Source organism: Zootoca vivipara, chromosome 15 (assembly GCF_963506605.1).
Source record: "Zootoca vivipara chromosome 15, rZooViv1.1, whole genome shotgun sequence".
NCBI lineage: Eukaryota > Metazoa > Chordata > Lepidosauria > Squamata > Lacertidae > Zootoca > Zootoca vivipara.
Genome location: NC_083290.1, coordinates 39,043,475 through 39,058,022, shown reverse-complemented (window position 1 = coordinate 39,058,022; position 14,548 = coordinate 39,043,475). Strand labels below are relative to the sequence as shown.

Genomic DNA, 14,548 nt, shown 5'->3' with positions numbered 1-14,548 from the left:
TGCCTTGCATGCAGAAGGTCCCAGGATCAATTCCTTGTCTAGAGGTAGAGCTGGGAGAGAACCCTACTTGAAACTCCGGAGAGCTGCTGCCAGTCAGTGGAGACACTGCCAAGATGGACCCAGTGGTCTGACTCAGTAAAAGGCAGCTTCCTGTGTACATTTGCTGCAGCTTCCTTGACAGGTGGCCAGCTGAGGGCTTATCCACACTTAACCTTCCCTCACTCTTTCCAGGCACAGTCCAAGCTCTAAAGCTTTATCACCCCCCACCCATGAAACTTCCCCTGTGAAAACCCACTCTTTAAACCTGAATCAGAGCAAATTGCAATCCATGGATAAACTGAATGGCCATTTGCTCTGATTGAGCTCTAAAGGGCAGGTTTTCATGGGGAAAGCTCCAGGGCAAAATAAAAATAAAGAATTAAAGCCATCAGATACTTTAAAGCACAGATCTGTGTGTGGAAAGAGAGGGGCAAAAGGTTAGTGTGGATAAGCCCAGAGTCTCTGCTTCAGTACTTCCAGCAGAAGTATTTAACCTGCTGTTGGAATGGGATACAACCACATTTGCTTCAACTTGCTTGCCTTCAACTTGCCTGCCTTCTTACTTACAAGTAGTCCAGGGAATAGTCCTATCAGCTTCCTCTTCCTCCTCAGTCGCTGTTTTGCTCAGCAGCGAGAAGCTCAAGATACTCAGACAGTAGAGAGAAAGGAAAAACTTTTGGCTGCTGCAATTGGTTTGTTCATGGAGCTGTTCCAAAAGCATGGCAACTCTGCCAGGAAGGCAGCTGGCAACCTTCAATGCAGGAAAGCCAGCTTAGAGGGTTTGGGGATTGTGCAGCCTGCCCTCTGCCCTCTTGCGAGATCCACGCCTCCCACTTGCTTGCCCCCACCGCAAGCTCATGAGGCGATGGGTTTGGCCTTGGTGTCAGCCAGCCTGCTGTAAGTGATGTCTTTTCTTATCTCTCTGCTGACAAACCAGCATCCTTCGCTGGCCTATTTAAGAGCAGAGGGGAGAGGAGACGCCAGCAAAGCAACAGCACAGGCGCTCAGAGGTACAGGGAAGCCAGGATCCTTCGCAACTCTTACAGACTGCTGTGATGCTGCCTGCGACTTTCAAGCTGTGTGCCGGCATTTCCTACAGACACCTGCACAGCACAATGGGTGAGCACAAACAAAACAACCTTATTATCATTTTCAGAATCGGAATCTTTTCGAGGGAAAGAATGTGCTTCAAACATGACTTATAGTGGGTACACAGTGTAAATGTGATCACATGAATCTCCTACAGTTTCTTTTAAAGGCAATAGCAGCTATTGGTGTGTGTTTGGGGGTTATTCGGATCACATCCATTGTGCAGGGGCTGAACCCTTTGCCTTCCTGCTATTTTCCAGATTTAAAAGTTGTTTCTGTATGTTCTTACTGTGGCACAAACAGAAACTTCAGGAAGGAGGAATTCAAATCAAGGAAATGATGGATGGTTCTAATCTGAACCGCTGCAGCTGTTAGCTTTTTCATTCCTTGTGTTGCTCCTCAACCTTTTCTAACAAGCCATCTTCTGGGATCCAGTGGGTGAAATATTGATGTATAAGTATAAAGAAGTTTGAAAGAGCAATTTTTGTTGTATTGAATAAAAGGTTATCATGGATGTGTCTCATTTTCTGGCTGCTTGACATGTTGTTAATGGATAGCCTGGGAAGCTTGGGGTCTTTTGCAGTGAGCTCCTGGATTTCTGCCCTTTTAGAATTTTTCTTTTGGGAGAGGGGGAACTTTGCTTATAGTGGGAGGGTGCACTGTAATGTTGACCCTAGCTGCTCAACTCTTCTTATTTACTAGTGGCATTGGTGCTTGTGCATTAGCCTATGTACATTTCATGTAAATGTGTGTCATGTGCCTTTAAATAACCCAGCAATGCCCTTAGATGCATCTGTCTATTGCATGCAGAAATGGAAAGCTTACATTTTGCAGTTCAGGGGAATCAAGTGGTGGCTGCTGCCCACTGAGACAAATAAGGCGGAATGACCGCCCCCCCACATCAAATGGGGGGCGACTTTTGCGTGGTCGTGCGCAGTCCCCTGGACTCCAGTGCGGCTCCCGGTAGTTTGGGTTGGCTTCATCCTCCCCAGGCTGGATACCTGGGGTCTCCGCCTACCTCAGTCATCCGCCCAATCCTGCCTGGGGGAGGCGTTGCCAGGTAAGTGAAGGGACCACCCAGACCACACAACTGAAGGTTTTGTCTCCAATTACCTCCCTGCTGAATTCCACAGGGAAAATACTGAGACTAAAGAGGAGACTACAGATGCCATGCCAACCCTTGGACTGGTTTTGAGGCAGGTAGAGATTGGCCAGGGACCCAGGTGGCGCTGTGGGTTAAACCACTGAGCCTAGGGCTTGCTGATCAGAAGGTCAGCGGTTCGAATCCCTGTGACGGGGTGAGCTCCCGTTGCTCGGTCCCAGCTCCTGCCAACCTAGCAGTTCGAAAGCACGTCAAAATGCAAGTAGATAAATAGGAACTGCTACAGCGGGAAGGTAAACTGTGTTTCCGTGTGCTGCTCTGGCTCGCCAGAAGTGGCTTTGTCATGCTGGCCACATGACCTGGAAGCTATACGCCGGCTCCCTCGGCCAATAATGCGAGATGAGCGGGCAACCCCAGAGTCGGTCACGACTGGACCTAATGGTCAGGGGTCCCCTTTACCTTTTTAGAGATTGGCCAAGGGCAGACTAAGGATGGTGAGAAAGTACCGTACTGTACTCCATTTTCTTCGAAAAAATGGCCAGCCTCTACTGGTTTTAGATGAGCTCAGCTGCAACATGCAGAAGGTCACAGCTTCCATGTCCAGTTAAAGTATCTCAGCTAAGGGGACTATGAAGGTAACTAGCGTGTACTTTCCCCATCCCAGCTGTAGAGAGTTTAAATCGGGGCTGGAGAACCTGATGTCTTCTAGATGCTGGACTCCAACTCTCATCGCCCCAGCCAGAGTGCTCATTCCTTTTGGGAATTATAGGGAGAGAACTACCCAAACTGTATAGAAAATTATTCGTGTATGCGACTACAGCGGCAATAATGTTGCTTGCCCCAAAATGGAAAAAAGTAGTCCCATAAAAAAAAAAGAATGGATACAAAAACTTATGAAATTTGCAGAAATGGTTAAACTTAACTGAAAAAAATAAGAAATCAAGATAACAAACTTTTTATAAAAGAATGGAAATGGTTTATTGAAAATTTACAAACTGTGAACAGATAAGAACATTGGCAGGATTCTTGTAATAACCTGCAGTTTTATAAGAGTATATATTTAAAGTAGATGACTGAATTAAGTGAATTTGGATATGCAGGAAATATTAAAAATAAATTTAAGGAACCGCAGAAAGAGGGGGAAGGAAGTCAAGTTTTGAAATGTTAAAATGACTGTAAAATTATTGAAATGTATAAAACTGAAAATCATAAATAAAATATTTTAAAAGGATGAGAAATGCTCATGGATGATGGGAACTTTAGTCAGTTAACACCTGGAGGGCAACAGGTTCCCCACCCCTGGTTTATATTGACACGAACTCTGTTCACACTCTTCAAGGTTTTTCTAGGGGGTCAGTGGAGTCAGTTTTCATATGATGGTTCCTTGTTTCTAAAAGCCTTTATAGTCATAAATCTGTGTGCATGTTTGTAATGCATCCTGATTTCTTAGAAGCATTCATTGCACAACTCTGATAAATTAAAGTCACTTTAAGTGTTTTCTTTGAAGAAATAAACAAGAGATACAGAGGTACATAATTTTCCATGTCAACATGCCTTTACATGTTTGTACAATGTTCTCATTCAAATGGAGCAGAGGAGAAATCAGTTCGGCAGCTTTGTAGTAAAATCAGCAGTGCTCTGCACTGATTGGCTCTTGGCTGTGACGTCAGCTGTGATGTCACAAATCTATTTCTCCCCAGAGCAGTGTTTCCACTGTACCCCCAACCCCAAAAGGCTGCCTGGATTCCCCTCTTAAGCTATGAAGGCAACAAAGGAACTTGGAAATGGAGAAATGTTCAAGCAACGTTTAAAACAATCTTGGGTCCCCAGATGTTGTCAGACTACCATCATCCCTGAGCTGACCACTGGCCTTATAAACTGGCTGGGGATGGTGGGATTTGTAGTGCAACAACATCTGGGGAGTCAAGAACTGTTTTAAACAATAAAATGCAAACAGGACTCCTGACACAGGCTGTCACTGCTGGTTTAGTTTTAGGTGGTTTTTTTTCCAGTGGGAAATACAAGTGGGTTCACAGGCACTCATTCTCCTCAGGACTAATTGAGTTTGGGGGGAAGGGCAGTCAAGTTCAAAGGGCTCAAATCTGTACACTTGTTAATTTTCGGCATCTGATAAGTTTCACAACTTGTTTTTATGTGCTTCGGTTCAATTTACAGCCCTCAGTTTACAGCTGCAGATTTAAGCAAGTAAGAGATCAGACTTAGTAAAAGATTTCTGTGTTAACTGACCAAATCTTGTCACATTAGTTTCAAATATTCATAAATATTAATAAAAATATATTGGTTCTGGTGGCACAAGAGTAGACTGTATTGAACATGTGCTCTCAGATCAGCTCACTCTTTTTTGGGTGCTTTATTTTATTTTTCTGTGTTGTCATTATTATTTTTTTAAATGCTGGTTAGGAACCTCAAAAGCTGGAAGTATCCCAGGCCTCTCTGGACCTCAAAGGGGCTGCTTCTACGGGTTCAGATATGGCTTTTAATACCACTGTTATGCTTTCTTCTCCTCAGGCTTGAAGAGACAAGCGGCTGCTGCAATTGTCCAGGAGCTGAATAAATTTGCAGTTACCAGGCCTGGTCCCAGCAAGTGGATCAATCACGTGCGCAGAAGGAGCTCTTTACTAAGTAAGCATAACAAGGCACGGATCTTGTTGGGCAGTAAGAGCTGTTCGGCAGTGGAATTTGCTGCCAAGGAGTGTGGTGGAGTCTCCTTCTTTGGAGGTCTTTAAGCAGAGGCTTGACAGCCATATGTCAAGAATGCTTTGATGGTGTTTCCTGCTTGGCAGGGGGTTGGACTGGATGGCCCTTGTGGTCTCTTCCAACTCTATGATTCTATGATTCTATGTTTTATCCTTGCATTTTGGGGCTGCTGAATTTTTGGTGGCATTGAAAAGACAAGCCTTCTTTAAAAATAAAAAAAATAAAAAATAAAGTTAAAACCTGCTCCAACCTCCAACAGGTTCTAGACTGGAAGAGAATCCCTTCAATGAAATGGAGATGTCCTACATCAAACAAGGAGATGAGGCGCTTCAGAAATCACTTAACATTCTTGGAGAGCAGGATGGCTGGAAGACAGAGACAGTGATGGTATGCATGTTGCATGTTCATGTTTGGCGTTCCCTTCTGCTCTGCTAGCAAAGGATCCGGGAAGATGTCAGTTGGGATCGCCAACTTTGCAGCCTTCAGATGGAGAGCTGAATTTTTAGTTAGTGAGAACAAGCCAAGGGTCAAAATATCATTTTGAATTCAGGTGTGTTCACAAGCCAAGGTTTAAACAAGCCACTGTTCTCTGAGTTTGGATGTTAGGAGGAACTGTGGTTAATATAAAGCTGGAAAGGGTTCCTTCTGATCTTTTCATAAGTATAAAAGAAATGTGCCTGTGGCTTATTTCAGCTGGTCCTTCTAGTGGTAAATCGTTATTTTGCATCTGAAATGGGCCTAATTTTCTTCATGCTGCTCACCCTTCACCCCTACCTCCATCTTTCTATCCTAAAAAAATGCAATAATTGTGGTCCTGCTGATGCAACTTTTATAGACCCTAATCCAGGGATCAGCAAACTTTTTCAGCAGGGGGTCAGTCCCTTGGGGGGGGGGTTGGACTCTCTCCTCTCTCTCTCTCTCTCTTTCTCTCTCTCTGAATGAATTCCTATGCCCAACAAATAACCCAGAGATGCATTTTAAATAAAAGCACACATTCTACTAATGTAAAAACACACTGATTCCTGGACCGTCCACAGGCCGGATTTATAAGGCAATTGGGCTGGATCCAGGCCCTGGGTCTTAGTTAGCCTACTCATGCACTAATCCATTGATTCATGCATAGTCAAACACGGTGTGCTCCAGATGCTGCTGGACTTCAACTCCCATCACTCCTGACCATTGGTCCTGTTGGCTGGGGCTGATGGGAGTTGGAATCCAACATCTGCAGGACATGAGGGTTCCCCATTCCTGGTCCACACACCAACTGCTAGTAGCTCTCCAGGATTTCAGACAAGCCTTACCTAGAGCTTGAACTTGGGACCTTTTGCCTGCGAAGCATGTGCTCTACCACTGAGCTATGACCCTTTTCTAACATTAGCCAACCCCCCTGGCTAGCACATTCTGGGCCAGTTGTAGCTTCAAGGCCAGCCCCATATAGAGCACATTGGAAAAGCCCTGTTGTGAGGTTATCATCTGGGAATTGGGCTGGATGCAACATACTACCTAATAATACTCTTAGCTCTCGTGCTTTGGGTTATGCAAGCCAGTGATGCTAACAATTTAGACCCCCTTCTTCTTTTTTCTGCAGGACAATGGTGACAAAGTCCTGAGCAAAGTCCTCCCAGATGTGGGGAAAGTATTCCGGCTAGAGGTGGTGGTTGATAAACCCCTGGACTGCGTCTATAGCGAGTTAGTGGAAAGGATGGAGCAGATGGGAGAATGGAACCCGAATGTCAAAGAAGTCAAGGTAAGCACACAGAGAAATGCCTTCTTGGCGAAAGAAGACTGTGCCAATGGCTTATGCATTCAACTCTGCAAGGAGTTGTGAAGCACATTGCTTTTCCTGATCAGTGATTTTTTTGGGGGGTAGCTATTAGTAGAAAAAGTATATTGTAGAGCAGGGGTGGTCTGAAGAAAGATTGGGATCTACTGAAAGATCCCTGGATGATTCACAGTAAATCACCAAGGGTTGCTTGCTCCCTGTGGTGTAACATCAACAAATTAAAATCACAAGTTTTTTTTTAAACAAAACCAAATCTCAGCATAGCTAACCAATGCCTTAATCTCAGGGTTCCACACTTGTAAAACATGAGCATTAATGAGGTGTTTGGATAGCTCTGCTGGCCAGTTTTAGACTCTTGTGTTAAGAGTCTCAGATCTGTAATCATGCAGACATGGATTCAGTATGGTATATGTGGGGTATCACAATTGTATGGCTCATAGGCTGCAGTTGAGAATTGGCTCCCTCCTGCTCCCTACTTCAAGAGAAAAGAAGAAGGGTCTGCTTGATCCAGCCAGTGACCATCTAGTCCAGCATCCTATTCTCATAGTGGCCAACCAGATGCCTAGGGGAAGCCTGCAAGTAGGACCTGAGTGCAACAGCTACATCTTGTGGGCCACTATTACGCACCTGGCTGTGGCTGGTGACCTTTACATCGTGTGCATCCTACCCATGTTGGTAGCACCGATCACGTGTTAGGGACAAAGGGAGTCTCCTTCTGCCTCTTGTCTCTCTCTTCCACAAGGCAATCAGCACTGCGCTCCTTCCAAAAGTGATATAGTGAGGCAGGAAAGGAATTTGTCAGCCATAGCAGGAATTGCATCAGCTACAAGCAAAGAAGGGCAGTAAATATCCCTGTATGAAAAATGACAACCCTTTGTTTTCATTGGCGATCTTTCTCCAGATCTTGCAGAAGATCGGCAGCGACACGGTGATCACTCACGAAACTGCAGCCCCAACCCCTGGCAACATAGTTGGGCCACGAGACTTTGTGAGTGTCCGTTGTTCCAAGAGGCGAGGCTCAACCTGTGTCCTGGCTGGCATGTCCACCACCTATGCAGCGATGCCTGAACAAAAAGGGGTTATTAGGTAAAGAGCCGTCCCCCTCTTGATTGCTTCTCCTTGATTGAATTTGGGGGGTACTCCATTTTTTGTGCAATATGCTAACATGATGCTCTCGTCCTCCCACAGAGCTGAGAATGGTCCCACATGTATGGTTCTTCGGCCACTCCTTGGTGACCCCTCCCAGACCAAGTTAACCTGGCTTCTCAGCATCGACCTCAAGGTACAGGCACATGGTGGACTAAGCTAAATCACTGCATCCATTGGTTTTGCCAGAGATCATCCTCTTGCCATGATTTTGGTGGTGCAACTTTCATAAACAGCTGTGCATTCAAATCTGCAGGGAGTCATCTCAGGTGCCACTAAGAGGGATCCACTTTCTGGGGCTCTTAAGAGGGTATTTTTAGTTAGATGAACTGTGCAAGAAGATACATAGCGCTGTGCCAAGGATTCCTCCTGCATCTCCCCCCCCTGCCATTCTCCATCATTTGATGATAAAATGAATTGTGGCTGCATACATTTAAAGCACAATGATACCACTTTAACAGTCATGGCTCCCAATGAATCCTGGGAGCTGTAGTTTGTTAGGGGTGCTGAGAGTTGTTAGGAGACCCATACCCCCCTCACAGGGCTATTATTCCCAATGTTTCCTGGGAAGAGGAATAGACTGTAAAACTGGTCTGAGGGCTTGTCCACACTTCTGCTCGTCTGTGCTTTCTAGGTATGGTTCCGAGAGGATTTTCGTTTGCCCAGCCACTTTTCCTGTGAAAACCCACTATTTGCTGCTGAATTGGGCTTCCTGTGGGTTGGTGTTTATTCCAATTCAGTGGCAAACCGTGGGAAAACCTCTTTGACCAGGGGTCCCCAGACTTATCGCGCAGTGGGCCGGTGCCCGCCGCGCCGACCGCGCGACGGGCCGGAGGGCGGGGGAGTGCGCGCCCGTGCACATGCGCACACGCACACGGGCGGGAAAAAATCGCCGAAAATCGCTTGTGCGCATGCGTATGGGCCTCCCCCGACCCGGAAGTGCATCGGAAATGACCTCTTCCGGGTCGGGAGAGGCCCATACGCATGCGCACAAAGGATTTTTGGTGATTTTGGGGCAATTTTTAAGATCGTCGCCGCGCCGCGCGCCGTAAGAGCGGGCGGCGGCAGCGGGCGGCGGGGGTCGTCGCGGGCCGGATTGGGAGGCTGATTGGGCCGCATCCGGCCCGGGGGCCGTAGTTTGGGGGACCCTGTCTTTGACCCATGCCTAGGAAGTGCAGACAAGCAGGAGGAGAAGCAGGACAAGTGTAAAAGGGGCTGAGCCCTCAGAGTCCAGAAAGAAAAATAAATCCTGAAACCACTTTACTGAGAACTGAGGTGGGGTGGATTAAACAGAGAAGTTTTGCCTCTTTTTTATTACTTCAGAACTTGTGCATAGCAGGGAGACCTTCACAGAATTAACCCTTTAAGTTGACCACATAATGATGTTGCTCTTTTTCCTCTTCTCCCCCAGGGATGGCTGCCCAAGACCCTCATCAACCAAGTCCTCTCTCAAACCCAGGTGGATTTTGCTAAGCATCTGCGCAACCATTTGAGCAGCAATTCCGCCTCCATGCAGCAGGCTGTGCGCTGTTGAAGTGGCCGCACACACGCAACACACTCCTTGTGGCTGATGAATCCCTTCCCCGGCTCAAGGATCTTTCCCTGGCAGCTGAGGCCTCCTGCTCCAGAAAATGGGTACAAGGACATCCATCTCTCCTGCTAGAAAACAGGCTTCCTGCCTGCTCCTCTGAGGCAGCTTCTTTATCTTCTCCCCAAAGCAAGAGTGGGAAAGCTTCTCAGTGGTTGTTGTTCTCAGGTCTGTTGTGGGTCACATTTCAGCCGTGGGCCTTGCCAGAGCCAAAAGGCAGAATAGGCCACCTCTTCCTCTCCCTCCTTCATTTCACCCCCTCTTTTCTCACATCCACACCATACATTGAAGCACTTAAACTGTTTTCATTGTCCTGGCTTCACCCAAAGAATACTGGGAACTGTGCTTTATTAAGGGTGCTGATCTCGCAGAACTAGAATTCCCACCACCCTTGACCAACTACAGCTCCCAGGATTCTCCCTGAGTATTAAAGTGGTATAAGAGAGTATATGGTGTAGCTGTGATCTCTCTCTTAAGCTTGTAGGGGGCGGGGCAAATCACTCTTCTCAGAGGTTCAAAATGATGGCTTTCAGAAATCTTCTGAAATTGGGCAGGTGGGCTTGAAGGTTGCCCCCACCCCCAGTTGAAAGGATTGAACAGCAGAAAAAATCATCCTAGTTGCTTGCTTCACTGATCTTTTGATGACAAAGTGCAGGACTAGAATTTGCAGCCCTGGGTTTGTTAAAGAGGTTTCCTTTTGAAAGGTGTGTCTGAAATACCCCGAAAACAGAGCCAAGTTAACTGATCTCACAGAACAACTTAAGCTATTATCTTACTTTTTAAAAACCAGCAGAATCTAGTGCCATTTATATTTTAATTTATTGCATTTATGTCCCATTTTTTTGTTTCAGGAGGAGCATGGGGTGTGCATGTTCCCCCATTTCCCCCCTCCTAATGAGATGGTGGGTTGGGCTTGAGTAAGGGCCCCTCCATTGCAACCTGTTTATTGATTTGCTTGCACAAAGTTTACCAAGGATTCCTCTTGACTTGTTTATGGGGTGGTGACAGTCAGCATTCATGCCGATTTGCTTGTGGAGTGCTTATCACTCTGGGTTAATCATTCATTCGACACTTTTCAATGCATTCCCTCATTACTTTCCTAACCACAAAAAGTCTGCAGGTGTGTGTGTGTGTTTTGTGCTGCGGTAACAGAATGCTTTAATCCACTTCATTGGAACAAGCCTAAATTTCTAGGTATGCACTTGAACCCCTTCTACAAAATACTAACAGCCTGGAGAAACCCCAAGAGGTAGCCGTTGGCCCAAAGTCAACCAGAGTTTCTCAGAACTGCGTGAGATTTGAAGCAGGGTGTCTGCAGCCTAATCTGGCAGCACTCTACCCACTGCACTGCACTGCTTCTCCATGCCTGATTTAGAAACAGTCTGCTTGGGCCAGTTTGTGAATCTGTGCTATGCAACACCTCCTATTTTACACTCAGCTGGCCTCTCCTGAACTGACTGGTTGAGGGAACCTCAGCAGCGTGGCAGAGCTGCTGCCTTGCATGCAGAAGGCCTCCTGCACTGTCCCTGGACCTGCCAACTAAACAAGAAAGGCTCAGGGAGCAGGTGACATGGAAGATCTCAGAGAAGCGCTGCCAGCGAGAGGAAACAAGGCTAGGCTAGTTGGACATATCATCTGGCTTACTGTGCAATGGAAGGGCATAAGGGAAGTCCTCCTGGAGCAAGCCAAATACCCATCTAAGTATAGGATCCTGTTGGCATGGCGGCAAGCCAGATGCCCCTGGGATGCCTGCAAGCAGGAACTCAGCACAAAAGCACTCTCCATACTTGCAGTTCCCAGAAGCTGGCACCCAGAGGCATGCTCTCGTCAACAGTGGAGCCGGATCTCCATCTTAGCTGCCTATGTTCCTAACTCTCTCTTAAGTATTGTGCCCATAGTGACAGCCTATCGGAAAGCTTTTGTACATGGGATCAGAAAAGAGCCAGTGCCTGTTCCAGGTTTCCAGGGGGACCTGGTGCAAGATGTTCTCCCTGTCTCTGCATGTGCCCCCCACCCCGAGTACAGCTACTTCCTCCACTGGGTCACTACTGCCCCCCCTCTCTCCCTGGAAGCCCTTCTGTACCAGGACAAGGCCTACAGATGTTGCTGCTCCTTCGCCTTGCTTTCTCACTTAGAGAAGGCAGGGGGAAAGGCAGCACCAGCAACCAGGAACAGCAGGGCAAAGTAGCTCCAAGGATGGGTTGTGGGCATGAGCCCAACAATGCTGGCTGTAACCTATGTCCAACATGCAAGTAGATCAATGCAGTTTGAACTCCTTTATCTTAGTGGGCTTGGTAGCAAGGCGCTTGTTTTGTCTGGATGTCCATAGCAGCAGGCCATGCATTAAAACAAAGTGACAGGCCATGCATTAAAACAAAGTGACTTAACTGCTAACCATCCTTTGTAGCTTAAAAGCTACAATCACCACAGAGCAAGACCCTGCTGAATAAAAATAGTGCATTTGTAGCATCTCTGTTTCCCCACCAGTCTCTTGGCTCTCTGGCCAAGGCCTTTCCTCCTCTCCCTCCCTGTCCACATAGAGCTTTGGGTGACTGCACTGTATTCAACCCCTTGTGTTTTAGGGGAAGAGCAATAAGCTCCGTAGGACAGCATTTGCTTTACATGCAGATAGTTCTACATCTAATCTCCAGCTGGAGAGACCCCTCTCTGAAGTCCTGGAGTCAGTGCTGCCAGTCAGTGTTGACAATGTGGAGCTAAGAGGGACCAAGGGTCTGATTCAGTATAAGGCAACTTACTATATTCTTCAAGACCAGAGCAGGGGAGCAGTTAAAACACGCACACAAACACAAATCTCAGTAACTACCAGCGTCACCCTGGTCAATGAGTTTCTTTAAAAACAAATTAGTTTCAATGCAAATATGTATTCCATATTGTTTGTTGTTAAGCTTAAAATAAGATAGGTACACTCCTAAACTCACTTTGTGAATCTGTGATCCCCAAAGTCTGACCTCAGGCTTGGTGTTGGCACATTATCCAGCCTCACAATAGATTTTACTATTTCAGCTACCAGAACCCTTGAATATGCCATTACTCATAACCACCTGTTGTTGTATTTTAAAAAAAACCTGTAGGTATTTTCCTCCCTTGTTTGCAGTTGGACAAAGTGTTTATTTAATATTTATTCAAGTCAGGTATATTAAACATGAAAAGCCTGTTCTGTTTTACTCTTGCATTCTTGGTTAACATCTTTTCAAAAACTGGCAGTGTGAAGATTTTGTGTGTTTAGACACTAATGCCAGGTGAAAATGAATAACAGCTTCTTTGATCAGAGACATTAAAATTTGTATTTTACAAGAGTAGCAGAAAACTGTGCTCAAAGTTTATGTACTTCTGAAAATAAAAATGTAGTATGATTTAAAATGTTCCATGTCACTGCTTTCTTTTTTCTTTTTCTTTTTGCCTACAGGATTAAGACTTTTGAAGCTCATGTAACTCAAAAGGTCTGCCCCTGATTCAGGGATGACCCCAGTCAATGGATTAGGACAGAGAGGGAGAAAACAATTTTATTTTGTATGCTACAGAAATCTGTGACCAACCAGATGTTATTGGACCCCAGTTCCCATCAGCTCCTGGCAGCATAGACAATTGCTATGGAAGATGGGCTCTGGAGTCCAATGACAGCTGAAGAGCCACAGGTTCCTCATCCCTGTTCTACAGCTTGCAGCTTCTGAATGTTGGATGGCCAATGTACCATCTGGGTCCAAAGCTCAGTGGCAGGGCACTTTCACTTTGCAGGTTCATCCCTAGGGCACGCTTTCCCAACCTGCAACCCTAGATGTTCTTGACTATATCACCCCAGTTGCCAGGACCGATGGCCAGGCTGAAGGGAGCTGTTGTCCACAGCACCTGGAGGGTAGCAGTTTGGAGAGGACTAACCTTGCCCCTCTAGTTAAAAGAACAGTAAGCTAAGAAGGCAATGGGCAAGATCTCTGCCAGAGATCCCGAAGAAGCATTATGGAATGGGCAATACTGGGAGTACATGGTGTAAAGCAGCTCCTTATCCCCCAACGCAAGCAAATAAACTGCAAAGAATGCCATCTCCATGATGCTTCAGTGGTAAAAGGGAAGACAATGAAACATTTGTAAAAGTGCATATTGTGCCAGAGTGAAAAAACAAGTTTTACAGCAACCTTTCTCGAATGCTATCTGCTAGTTCATACTGCACAGCTTGTATTATTATTAATAATAATAATTAATATGCCACCCTATAACTGCAGGTGGTTCACAAGGTAAAATTACTACATAAAAACCCAAACACATAATCAAAATACAGTGGTACCTCTACTTACGAATAACTCTACTTACGAATGGAGCTCCGTCCGCCATCTTGGATGCGGTTTAGATAGGATTTTTTCTACTTACGAATTTTTAGATAGGGTTGCTTCTACTTATGAATTTTTTCTCCCAATGCATTCCTATGGGATTCGACTTTTTTCTCTACTTGCGAATGTGCGTTTGGAACACATTAAATTCGTAAGTAGAGGTATCACTGTATAAACAGTCGAATAACCCCCCCGCCCCCCCAAAAAACAAACACACACAATAACAGTTTGAAACAATTTTTTAAAAATAAAAACACAAGTAAAAAGCAGTTTAAAAGAATGCAAACAGAACGCTCTGCTGGGCAGCAGCAGCCCTTTTGTAGCCTGTCAGGCCCCACCCCAGGCCTGGTGGAGAGAGGCAGGAGCAGGACCCTCAGATTCTCAGCAGGGATTCCTCCACCACCAGCAGCAGCATTCAGAGTCTAGTATTGAAATCATACAAGTTCCTCCTCCCCCTTTCCCTTCTACTGTGACTTCACTTTGCAGCTCAGGAATTTATGTCTGAACAAACTCCTATCATTCTGACTGAAGGATGCATCTACGTCTGATAAATGGGACTCCTCTAGTGCAGCACTGCCCCACTACAACTGGGGCTCGTACCAAAGCGTTGCCGTGTGTGCTGCTCCTGTTCAAGATTCCCACCGGCCAGCTATGTCCCACCAGGATACTCTATCTCCCATCCCCATTTTCAGCCAGCATTCCACTGGAGGTTTTAGAGTGTGGCAATTAGTCCAGAAATA

At 46.1% G+C, this 14,548-nt stretch overlaps 1 protein-coding gene across 1 annotated transcript; it reads left to right on the top strand.

The window, feature by feature from the left end:
- The first annotated feature begins 1,026 nt into the window (after positions 1 to 1,026).
- STAR (steroidogenic acute regulatory protein) lies at positions 1,027 to 12,835 on the top strand. Its single transcript, XM_035139627.1, has 7 exons — positions 1,027 to 1,158; positions 4,760 to 4,873; positions 5,208 to 5,335; positions 6,537 to 6,695; positions 7,633 to 7,817; positions 7,920 to 8,013; positions 9,289 to 12,835. The coding sequence occupies exons 1-7, from the start codon at positions 1,095 to 1,097 to the stop codon at positions 9,409 to 9,411; spliced, it is 867 nt and encodes a 288-aa protein (XP_034995518.1). The 5' UTR covers positions 1,027 to 1,094; the 3' UTR covers positions 9,412 to 12,835.
- The last annotated feature ends 1,713 nt before the right edge of the window (positions 12,836 to 14,548 follow it).

Excerpts from the sequence above, each read along its gene's own strand:
- STAR (XM_035139627.1), top strand. The coding sequence starts at position 1,095 with ATGCTGCCTGCGACTTTCAAGCTGTGTGCCGGCATTTCCTACAGACAC. Across the intron at positions 4,874-5,207 it reads CAGAAGGAGCTCTTTACTAA|GTTCTAGACTGGAAGAGAAT; the intron begins GTAAGCATAACA and ends AACCTCCAACAG. Across the intron at positions 7,818-7,919 it reads GAACAAAAAGGGGTTATTAG|AGCTGAGAATGGTCCCACAT; the intron begins GTAAAGAGCCGT and ends GTCCTCCCACAG.